The 12680-nt window shown below is 38.7% G+C and overlaps 1 protein-coding gene and 1 pseudogene across 1 annotated transcript; one reads left to right on the forward strand and one right to left on the reverse strand.

The window, feature by feature from the left end:
- Positions 1 to 469: 469 nt before the first annotated feature.
- On the reverse strand, positions 470 to 5494 carry LOC101532388 (small nuclear ribonucleoprotein Sm D1-like; annotated as a pseudogene).
- Positions 5495 to 6446: 952 nt separating this feature from the next.
- On the forward strand, positions 6447 to 9873 carry LOC131479520 (T-cell surface glycoprotein CD1b-like). Its single transcript, XM_058660487.1, has 6 exons — positions 6447 to 6592; positions 6831 to 7097; positions 7711 to 7989; positions 8179 to 8454; positions 8775 to 8865; positions 9576 to 9873. Exons 1-6 carry the CDS (start codon positions 6517 to 6519, stop codon positions 9631 to 9633), a joined length of 1047 nt encoding a protein of 348 aa, XP_058516470.1. The 5' UTR covers positions 6447 to 6516; the 3' UTR covers positions 9634 to 9873.
- The last annotated feature ends 2807 nt before the right edge of the window (positions 9874 to 12680 follow it).

The raw sequence follows: 12680 nt of genomic DNA on the forward strand, positions 1-12680 counted from the left end.
ACGCTTTTGTCGTGTTCTAGCCCTCTCTGTCTGTGAGCTCTCTCACAGTCTTCCTCCTATGTCGGCCATCTTGCGAGTCTCCCCCTCTCTCTCCATTTTTTAAATAATGTGGAAAAAAATGAATTAGATATCTTTGTTGACATATAATCAATGTATTATTTTGTATGTGTATAATTTACTTCTAAGACATATTTCTTGCTTTCTAGTCAGACATTTTAGTTTTAAATCCTTTTTAATCTTCGAAATAGTCATATTTTATATAAATAGAAAGACATCTAATTAGGAAAAATGGTGTTCTCATCCTTTTTTATTGTAAAATATCCATTACATAAAATTTGCCATTTTAATGGCAATATCTTAGCGTTATATATATGCACTATTTTGATAGTTCCAACATCTTTTATGTGCAACATTTATTGTTATGAAAAAGTGACAAACATACAAAACCTGCACCAAAAAATATGTGGAATCATTTTTTACTCTGAAGGAGTAATCTTATGAGGCATAATACCCTGGGAACACCTCGTCCTCCTCCACAGCTGCGTCCTGTTCCTGTGTATTTTCCTCGGCCTCTTCCTGCAACAGCTTTTTTCTTTTCTTAGGTTTCACCTCCAGTTCAACATCTGTAAGTAGTGTGTCCAGATGGTAGGTGTCTGGCAGAATTAAGTATTGATGTTACTAGCTCAGATAGTCAGCATTTTCAGCTGAGCGGGCTCTCTCTTCACTTTTACAACTTTAAGATGTGCATTACTGCTGACATTTACACCGGTGAGAGTTCCATGGGCCTATGTTCCATTCTTCAGTTCAATGATAACAGGTGACTCAGTTTCATTAAGAATCTCATGAGCTTTATCCTGGTGGCCTAAGTGCCTTTTTACCTGATCGATGATGCAGGGAATGGACCAACCCCAAACCAGCTAGAGGGATGAATGGCTGGAACAACAATTTTTAAAACCGCAAAATCTGTGAAATGGTTTGGTGTAATGACCACACAATATAAACCTCTTGAGAGACACACACATTACAATCAAACTGGAATTGGATCACAGCACAAGTTCTGCAACATACAGAAATTAAGAGGCAAAAAGAACATCTTAAAACCATAATGGCTATCTAATCTTTAAAGTCCAGATTATGTGAGATTTTGCAGTATGAATGCTACAACATTTTCAAAAGAATTGTAGTCTAAAAATGGCAAACATCTTCTTTGGAAGATTAATGAAATTTTAATAAATATGAGTACATGGGTCTTAAATTTACTACCATTTGATAAAACAAACTTTTAAAACAATGTTGTGGGCCTGGCGTGGTAGTGTAATGCTAAAGTTCTTGCCTTAAACATGTCAGGATCCCATATGACCGCAGATTCTAACCCCGCCAGCTCCACTTCCCATCCAGCTTTCTGCTTGTGGTCTGGGAAAGCAGTCAAGGATGGCCCAAAGCCTTGGGACCCAGAACCTGTGTGGGAGACTCGGAAAGAAGTTCATGGCTCCTGGCTTTGGATCGGCACAGCACCGGCCGTTGCAGTCACTTGGGGAGTCATCGGACGGAATATCTTCCTTTTTGTCTCTCCTCCTCTCTGTACATCAGCTTTTAAAATAAAATAAATAAATTAAAAAAAAAAACAATGTTGTAGATGGAGAACCCAGAATAATTACTAGATTTGCAACTATGGTAAAACTTTTTCCATGCAAAATTCAATTTCACGTAAGTATAATCTATTTTATAAGAATATGCACAAACATGATCGATGAACCTATATCTGAAATTTTCTTTAATCACAAATTGATAACTTTTTCAATGCTGGGTAATGAAAAATATTTCTTTAACCTTGTTCTAATTTGTCAATGCAAAACAATCATTATCAAGGTTTAAAAAAAGTGACTCATGGGCCCGGTGGCGTGGCCTAGTGGCTAAAGTCCTCACCCTGAACGAGCCGGGATCCCATATGGGTGCCGGTTCTAATCCCGGCAGCTCCACTTGCCATCCAGCTCCCTGCTTGTGGCCTGGGAAAGCAGCTGGGAAACCTTTGGGATCCTGCACCTGCATGGGAGACGCAGAAGAGGTTCCTGGTTCCCGGCTTCGGAGGATTGGGACAGCACCGGCCGTTGCGGCTCTCTTGGGGAGTGAATCATTGGACGGAAGATCTTCCTCTCTGTCTCTCCTCCTCTCTGTATATCTGACTTTGTAATAAAAATAAATCTTTAAAAAAAATGAGTCGTTACTATAATTTTACAAGTTGGCTTAATACTTATACTGAATTAGACCAAGGTTTTATATTTTAGAGAAAATACAGATTTTATGCAAAATTAAGATAGATTTTTGATTTTTAATTTAAATTATCCTATATATATATATTTAATATCAACAGCGCAATGTTTTGATATACATATCAACTGAGAGATGCAAATTGTAGTAAATCAAATTAATATTTTCTTCATCTCCTTTAGGAATTCACTCATTTTGTTTTTTCAGCGTGCAGCAAGACTATCTGAAATGTATATGCTTCAGTAAACCTGGTAATACAAAACAATATTAAGTATAGTCCTAGGGGCAGTATATTGGCTCAACTGGCTAATCCTTCACCTCCAAATGCTGGCATCCCATAATGACGCTAGTTGGAGCCCAGTTGCTTCACTTCCCATCCAGCTCCCTGCTTGTGGCCTGGGAAAGCAGTGGAGGACGGCCCAAGCCTTAAGACCCGGCACCTGCATGGGAGACCCAGAAGAGGCTCCTGGCTCATTGCTTCAGTTCATCTCAATTCCAGCTGCTGCAGCTGTTTGGGAAGTGAGCCAGCAGATCTTTTCCCTTCTCTGTCTCCCTCTCTGTAAATATACCTTTCAATAAAAAGAAATAGTTCCTTAAAAAGGACCGGAGTACAGGGTAATTTTTTTTTTTCATATATATGAGAGCAATAGTGGGCCGTCTTCAAAAGTGCAAGACAGATACACATTTAGTTGGAATTTAATTGTTGCCCTAGGTCTGCCCTGTAGGCAATTCTACAGTTATCACTGTATGAAACAAAACTGCATTAAGTAGAGAAAACAGTTGGATAATGCTATTAAATTCTATTGTAGGGCCCGGCGGCGTGGCCTAGCGCTGCCCCGGGATCCCATATGGGCACCGGTTCTAATCCCGACTGCTCTACTTCCCATCCAGCTCCCTGCTTGTGGCCTCGGAAAGCAGTCGAGGATGGCCCAATGCATTGGGACCCTGCACCCGTGTGGGAGACCCGAAAGAGGCTCCTGGTTCCCGGCTTCGGATCGGCTCAGCTCCAGCCGTTTCGGCTCACTTGGGGAGTGAATCATCGGACAGAAGATCTTCCTCTCAGTCTCTCCTCCTCTGTGTATATCTGGCTGTAATAAAATGAATAAATCTTTTAAAAAATTCTATTGTAGAGTTTTAAAGTAATAATTAACAATGTATAAAGTATATTTCGTTATCATATAATATTTAATATTTATGAAAAGCATATATTTATTCTGGCCAGTTATTTATGCACTCCTTCATTTGTATTAAAATTGTATCTATTTTTGCTTATTTATGTATTTGAAATGGAAATCCTTAAAAGGTAGTGTAAGCTGAACACTCACATTCACTGACTGCAAGTGTCAAGAAAATTCTAATGGCTCCCTCAAAATTCCTGATTTTCAGAATATATCTGCGCATACTCCTGCTGGTCCGTTTGGCTTCCTCTCAGGGGTGGCTGTTATTACTCCCTGTTGTCACTGTCACATTGCTGTCAGCGGTGTTTTTATTTGCCGGAGAATGCATGTTTTCATTATGCTTGTGCGAATGTTCTACATTATGACTACATTCTTACAATGAGCTTATACAGGACAATCCATAGCATATGGGAAAAACAGATATTTTAAATGTATTACATAGAATCAAGATCTTAATGTCCCTCTCAATGACAGCTAATTTTATTTTTTTCTTTTATTTCACTTATTTATCCTGAAAACCATACTGTTACATGAGTAGAAACTGATGAAAATTTTTATTTATTTATTTATTTATTAAATTTAAGGCACAGGGCTAATTTATTTATTTAAAAAATTATTTTTTATTGTTGATTACATTGCATAATGTGACACAGTTTTATAGGCACCGGGATTCCCCAGACCCCTCCCCCAACACCCCCTCATAGTGGATTCCTCCACCTTGTTGCATTACCACAGTTCAAATTCAGTTGAGATTCTTTCATTACAAGCATCTACCAAGCATAAAGTTCAGCATCTAATTGTCCAGATAAGTTCAACGGTTTCTTGGGGAAACCATCTCTGGTCTGTAGGTAGAGCTGGCAGAGTATCATCACGATCAATTAAAAGCCCCGACATTACATCAGTAACAATTTATAACGTTATGGAATTAGTTGACATGGTATTGAGTAACCAATATGGTAATAGAGGAAAAAAAATGCAAGTTCTGAACCACATCCTGTGATTTCTACATTGACATCCGAATTATTAGTCTATATAAAACCAGGTGCTGTCTCATGTCTACTTTAACTTCAGTATTCAGCAGTTCACAGCGTTGAAGCATGATTTTGCTGAACCTGGCTGTTTTTCGGGTAGTCTAACTCTATAACTCTAACAAGAAATATGTCAACAGTTTAGGTGAACAGTTTTAGGAGGGGTGTGCAGAGAAATCTTCAATACCCCAGTGAGGAGTGACTAATCTTTATGTCCCACTCAGTGAGTTATAAATACATTCCCGCTGACCGTTTCCTGTCTGTTTCTAAGCTTTCCTTGTTGTTCTCTATCTATCAATTCTAGTTTGGTTTTTTGTTAGTTTTGAGGGATTTCTGGAGCGATCCTGATGGTCATTACAAGAGAGGGTGGGGACCCAAAGTCGGAACAAGGCAAGGACCAGAGCAAGCTCATCTCCCTAGTCCCTAAGGAAATTTCTTTTCTTCTGTTTCTGCAGACCGCTCAGTGCTCCTGGTTGAATGACAGCTACTTTTAAGGCTGTTCTTTCTATGGTTGCTACCAAAAGTGAATTAGATTATATCATGTATTGATTGGGAAGTTGCAATAATGAGAAAAGATTCTTTGAAATTTGAGCAGTTATTGTGAACTTTCCAATTAGTGATAGCTGGTTTCAGGCAATTCTTAAAATGTTTATTTATTTTTATCTGAAAGGCCGAGTTACAGATAGAGAAGGATAGGAGAGATCATCATGCCTTTGGTCACTCCCCAAATCATCACAAAAGGTGGAGATGGACCAGTCTGAGACCAGCAGCTTTCCCGTGGTCTCCCACGTTGAGTGCAGGAGCCAGCCACCGGGTCACCATCTGCTGCTCTCTCTCAAGCACATTATCAGGTAGCTGGATTGAGAGTTAAGACACCGAGACATGAATTGGTGCCCAGATAGGATGCTGGCAGCACCACAGAATCTTGACCTGAAATGTCTCCTCCGTGCAGAAACCTGAGGCTCTCATTACTAATGTTGAGTCATACATTTCCAGGAATACAAATGCTACTTTACTCATTGTGTCTCTTCTTGTCAATATAACAGAATTTGCTATTGAACTCACTTCCTATATAAAATGGTTTACCAATACATTTCAGCATGATGAAATCTAGATCTATGTCAATTTATATAGACATTTGCTCTGAATTGGAAGAAAACTCTGACTTATACTAAGATACTTGTAAGAGCACAGTGTTTTGGCTAAGTATATTCAAAACGTAGTGTTGAAAAGTATGAAAAGTATGCAAATTGGTGTAGCAGGTGACATTTCAAAGAGTATCTGTGAACACCTGATTGGAAAAGGAATTGTTGGCAGAATATTGCCCCACAGATCATGCCTGGACAGTGATAGGAAAGGCCTCAGGATCATTTTTATCCTCCAAGATCACTACATTTGCTAAAACTTTTGTTTGGATTCTAAACTGCAATATTATTCATAGTTGACAGTGAAACCTAGGTGTGTTACTGTAGTCAGGTAGTACTTTACATGCTGTGCCTTCATATATGTGAATATTAACACACACAATCAGATTTAAATGTGATGTTATGGACACAAGACAAAAAAGGCAGGTTTAGAACGAGGAGATACTGAAGACACTGGCCATGGGTAAGAATACTACGCCAGAGAAGTGAGGACAGGGGAGTGAGTTGGTCAGATAGACTTGGAGGATCCTTCTAGGTTGAAGAGATTGGAAGCTGGGAGAGTCTGTAATTTCCTATTTTAAGATGTAGGACAGGATGTCAAGCAGGTGAACTGAATGATCTTTCCTAATTACATGTGTGCTTTTCCTCCGTGGTCTGAGGAAGTTGAGGACTGTCACTCAAGGGCAGTGGTGACAGAAAATTTCCAAGTCAGAGTTGGAGAGGAAATGAGAGGTAGGAGGCTCTGGGTGGGGAGGGCACTTGTTCTTTTCTGCCTTCAATATGTGATTTGGATGATGAAGATACTTGTCAGCCAGGAGAGACCTGAGTCACTGCACAGGGCCAAGAAGAGGTTTGATTAACCTAGAGATCAGACACCAGTTCTGAGTGAGGAGTTACATGCACAGTGAAATGCTGCTGCTGCTGCCACTCCTAGTCCTGGCAGCTCTCCTCCCAGGTGGTGACAATAAGGACGGTAAGAACAACTGGCAGCTGCCAGCACTGGTGCCAAGGAGGGTCTGCATAAAGTCAGTGCTGCACTCACACCAGGTGCTATTCCCTCTAGTCCTCTCTACAGCTCTGGAGTATCCCAGAGTCTCAGGCTTGTGGAATCTGTAGGCTGTGGGTTCTGTGTCTGATTCTCTTCAATTTTCATTCTCTCTCACTTCCTCCTGCTTTTTCTTTTCACCTTATAATTCTTCCTCTCTTTACAGCCCTCCAGGGACCGACATCTTACCATGTCATCCAGATCTCATCCTTTATAAACAGCTCCTGGACAGAAACTGAAGGCTCAGGCTGGATGGAAGACTTGCAGATTCATAGATGGGACAGTGATAACAGCAGTGCCATATTCCTGACATCCTGGGCTAAGGGTAACTTCAGTGAGGAGGAGATTATTGAGCTCGTAGGGCTCTTCAAAATCTACTTCTCTGGACTCACACGGGAACTGCGTGACCACCTCCTTGAATTCCAGATGCACTGTGAGTTCAACCTCTGCTTGATATACTCTGCATGGCTACTTTCACTTTCTGACTCAGGCTGTCACTCCCTGGCATCCTCCTGCCCTCCTTTGTGCTGTACTCAACATCCTACACACTCTTACTTATAATGAGTTCTCACAGCATCTTCACACCTTCTGAAAGATTCCTATTCTTGAAAACTCTTCAATCTTTAGGAGTTCTAGGCGTCCCTTCAAATTTGTCTCTCGGTAACTTGAACATCAAACACCCTTATTTCTTTTCTCTTGGGTCTGAGTGACCTAACCTGTGGCTCCTTCCTCTAACCCAGCTCCTCAATTTTCTGCCTGCACTCCTCCAAAAGATTCAACTCTGAAATAGTGTGTTTCTCTCTCCACCATGAAGTTCATCGCATCCTTTCTCTCCTTTTATTGTCCCAACAGTTTCATTGCAATCCTCTGCATGCATAACACAAACACTTCTCCGCAGAGAGATTGTTTTCAATGGTGTTAGTGACTTTAGCTTATTCCACAACTCTAAACAATTGTAAGAAAAAAAAAAGCAAAAACTCGTGTTCTCACGCCTGCCTGTATTTGATGTTTACTGTTGAGTGACTAAGTGTTTGATTCTTTCCCAGATCCCTTTGAGATGCAGGGCATGGCTGGCTGTGAGCTGCATTCTGGGGGTGCCATTGAAAGTTTCTTGAGTGGAGCATTTGCAGGAAAGAGTTTCCTGACCTTCAAGAATTATTCATGTTTGCCTGATCCAAAAGCTGGTATCAGCGCAGAGAAAGTATGTGCACAAGTTTCCCAATACAAGGGAATCTGTGAAATTGTTGAGATACTGCTCTATAAAACATGTCCACGCTATCTCCTTGGTGTCCTTGAAGCAGGGAAGGCTGACTTGCGCAGGCAAGGTAAGTCCCATCATGTTTCACTTCCTACCACCACCTGTAACTTTCAAAAGGGAGATAGTCAAAGACAGAGGATTCCCTTTGCTGTTCAAAGGAATACATGATGATGCTGTCCAACCTGTGGATTCCTGGGACCCTATGCTTTGCAATAGGATCACAAGATGACATCATTCTTGCTCTTCCTTGCCCCAGTGAAACCCAAGGCCTGGTTGTCCAGTGGCCCCAGTCCTGGGCCTGGCCGTCTTCTGCTGATCTGCCACGTGTCTGGGTTCTACCCAAAGCCTGTGCAGGTGATGTGGATGCGGGGTGAGGAGGAGAAGGTGGATCAGCAACATGAAATCCTTCCTTTTGCTGATGGGACGTGGTATCTGCGAGTGACCCTGGATGTTCCTGCTGAGGAAGCAACAGGCCTGTCTTGTCGGGTGAAGCACAGCAGCCTAGGAAAGCGAGACATCATCCTCTTCTGGGGTGAGAAGGAACCAGGGCCTGGGTGTGGAAATGTAATCGAGAGTCTTCACACACAAACACAGGAGCACTGGGAAGAGTTAGTGTTGACCAGAGGATAAGAATGAATAAGGAGAGACGGGCAGAGCCTTGAACACACAGAAACTGAGAAAGAGACAGAGAGAGTTGAGAGAGAAAGTTGGAAATAGGAAACAGGGAACAAGAGATGATCATACATTTGTAGCATTTTCTGTGTGATGATGTCATGATTGAGCCAGTGAAATCCAGGGATTGGGCTCTGTGGAATTTGCAATGACGTCACTATGTTCTTTTTCAATTACCAGGACGTTCTGTCTCCATTGGCTTGGTATTTTTGGCAATTATGCTCTGTTTAGCCATTTTGCTGTTCCTGGCCCTATGGTATTGGAGGCGCCGGTGAGTATCTCTATTTAGTCTCCCTCTGACACCTGCTCAGTGGTTTCCACCACTCCATGTAGTTGATGATTTGTAAGAAGACTTTGCACCTCCTCCTTGTCTTCCCGACTCCCTGTCTCCTCTGTGGTAACATGCACTGGTGGCGTTTATCACTTTTCCTATTGTTAATGTTCAGATCAGGTGTGTTACTAAATTCATATTTTTGTGAGACATTTACCATTACATGCCTCAGATCCCCTTTCCTCTCACAAAACTGAAACTCTTTAACCACTCCCCTCCATTAACCTCCCCCTCCCTGAACTGGGCAAGAACCATTAGAATTTCTGTCTCTTTGAGTTTAACACCTCACTCTAGGCCCATCCTGCAAGGGAAATCATACAATATCTGTTTGTTGTGACTAACTCATCTTTTTAGTATAATGGCTTCAAGCCTTGTGCTGGAGCACATGTCAGCCTTTGTATCCCTCTTAAGGCTCTTTTATGTTCATTCCAGTCTATCTTTGTACCACATTCTGTTTTGTTTTTCCATTCATATGTTAATGCTCATTCCAGTTCTTCAACATTTGCCTATTGAATAATGACATAATACATATGGGTGTGTAAAAACCACAGACACACAAACTTATCTCCCTCAATCTGCCTCCCTGTCTCTGTGTCTGTTTTTCTCTTTAAATATATATATAAATAAAAACTATCTTATGTTTTTGGCAGGTCCTATCAGGATATCATAGGAACTGTTTTTTTACATCATCTTCCTCATTTGCAATAAATTGTGAGAAGCCCAGAAATAAGTATTTTTTTCAATATTTTAGGTGAAATCATATTTTTGAGATTGTAAATATCATATTCTCTGCACCAGTATAAAAGTAATTAAACTTTTGAATTATTAGCTGCTATCAATAATAGCATTCATTATATCAACATTTAATACTTGTTCTGAGCTTTTTGAGATAACTTCATATTTTATATCTTGTACTCTGTAGATGTATCACATACTGGGTTGAAAATGGTAGAGATGTGACTCTGTTGCTTATCTTTCTTGTTTATTTTTTGTGTATAAATAGATATATGATTATTTATACGTATATACATATATAAGCAGATGGTAGATTGTTCAGAGTTTATATCTGTGTATTTAATTTTTGCAATATGTGAAGTAGAAACTATTTGTTTTGTCCTTATTCCTAATGTGTGGTTTAAAGAGGTTTTTGCTTTGCTTTGCGTATAAATGTGTATATTCCCCATGAAGAGTGGCAAACATTCACAACTGAGGGGTTAATGCTAGAAATTATCTTAATCTCATGACCAGTCCAAAAAATAAATCTATTGCTTGACTGCTTGTTTTAACTGTTTGTTTAAGGCACATTTTCCATGTATTGGAGTGAGTTCTGCAAATTTCTTTGCTTATTACCTAAAGCTTGTTTACAGTATCTGTATGACATTAGTGCTTACTGGGCTCCTTGTAATACCCTTTCTCTGTGTCGGTAATTGATTCTTCCCCTGTTTCTTGTGCTTTTTCTCCCATCTTGCCAAATTATCAATATTGTAAGTTTGTGAAAGACACAAATCTTGGCTTTATTGATTATCTGCTTTATTTTCCTCTTCACGTTGTTTCTCCTTTGTCTGTTTCATTTGCTTTCATAAGAGAGATCTTATGAAAAAAGATGCTGCAAGATAAATATTAAGAAACTGTACATGGATTTCAGAATCATTTTACAGAATCAGAGTTCTTTCTGTCTGTGTCTGCAGTCAAATATGAAAATAATTTCAAAAAGGGAGCAGAAAGAATGACAAGGGGCAAAAGTTAGGAACATCAGTTTTACAATGTAAATATGTTACATTCCTGACTTAAAGTGAGAAGTTTTGATTGTTTACAAATAAAGCCAAGAAACCCAAACATTTAATTCTGTGTTGCTTAGAGAGACTATAGCTAAGACAAGGAAATGTACTTTAAAAACAAAGGAAAATGGTTACTGAAAAAAGAGAAATGAGACTTTAAATCCAGATTGCAGACACTCTGAAGTTCCTATGTATCTTTAATTTTTAGATTGTTAGAGTAATCTCTTTTTATCATTGTTTTTCCCTGGTGTATTTTAAATACAGACCTTCTTTGGAAGAATGGTTTAATCTGCATATCAGTGATTTGAAATGCCACATTATCTTACCAATTTTCTAATGTCCATTTATTGATGCACTAGTAATATAAAACTCTTCATTTCTGGCATTCTTTGAACTAATTGGTCATTACATTTTATTCATTGATTTTTAGCTACATGCCAAAATGTAAAAAAACAAGTTTGCATGATTTTAGATTTAGAATCTGTTTATGCTGCTTTAGGAGGAACATGTGTTGTTAAGTGTTCCATGTTCACTTGAAACGAACATACATTTTTGCATATTTTTAAAAATTTTATTTATTTAACCTGAAATTCAGAGAAAGAGAGATCTCCATCTACTGATTCACTTCTCAAATGTCTGTGAAATCTACAGTTGGGCTGGTCCAGACTGGCAGCCAGGAACTTCTGCTGCTTTCCCAAATCATTAGCAGGGAAAGGGAGCCCAAATGAGATGCCAGCACAGCAGGTGGAGGTCTAGTTTGCAATTGTCTGTCCCCTTTTTCTGAAGAAATATTTTAATCTTAAAAGTATTAACTTAGGTATTATTTATTAATTATATTGCTCTAGTTTTATGAATAGTGATTCAATGTATAGATCATTCAAGTGCAAGTCTAAAGATTCATATGTAGCATACATTTAATATTGCTCTTTTAAAAAATAATTTTGCTTTATAACTTTAGGGTCTTGACTTGAAAATGTGCATGAACAAATGTGCACAAACATTACATCTTGCATAAACCATCTTGAAGTGTATATTTCTTCTTTCGTTTCTAATAAAAGTTCCTTTTGTTTAAGGCATTGTTTTATTTTTTATTTATTTTTTGTAAATATTACTGGTTAACTAAGTGGTTTCAACATGTATTTAGGGACGCTCTATTTTATTGTAAGCACAAATTTTAGCATTTAAATTTGCTTAGTTTTATGCAATAAGCGTTGTTCATTGTTCATTCTTGAGCATCTTCTTTTTAATTGTTGTTGTTTTTCATGATAGCGTGCCATAGGTGTAGGAATTCCTTGCTCTCTCTCCCATTCTTCCCACATCTTTCTCCCTTCTGCTGTTTTCCTCCATATTATTACAGTGGTAAGGTCCTTTGTAGGTGTAAGGCAGTTGTAGAAAATGTCGTTATCAAATTGTGATTTTTCATTTTGTTAAGATGGGAGGTTATTTATAAGATTTTTTCATATACACATGATACTTGTCAATGTAGCATAGTTTTTTGTTGTTTGAAAATCCTTTTTAAATTATCTAGTATACCTTCAACACCCCACTGATGTAATTAGCATCATCTCTACATTTACCATATTTTTACTTCCCTCATTTCTTTTTCCGATATAGGCTGCCTGCTTTCTACTACTTTCTGGATTAAGTATATTTATCTTACTCTTTTCCCACTTATACCTTGTTACTTTAATAATCTCTTATGAATATTCTACTGGTCATTATGTTTCTATAGGTTTTAATCATTAAATTGTATTAGAAATCGTGCATTACCAGTTTCTGCTAATTTAGTTATGTTAATTCTAAGTATCCTTCACTTGTGTATATGATATTGCTATATCAAGTTTACATTAAGTTTTAAGCAGTAAATATTCTGATTTATTTTCTTCATTGATTGTTCCTGGTTAAGATTGGTGACTAGAAATGTCATTTGATTTTAGTCAGCTCAGAAATGGCAATTATTCTAATCTGAATTTCAAA

Source organism: Ochotona princeps, chromosome 2 (assembly GCF_030435755.1).
Source record: "Ochotona princeps isolate mOchPri1 chromosome 2, mOchPri1.hap1, whole genome shotgun sequence".
Taxonomy (NCBI): Eukaryota; Metazoa; Chordata; class Mammalia; order Lagomorpha; family Ochotonidae; genus Ochotona; species Ochotona princeps.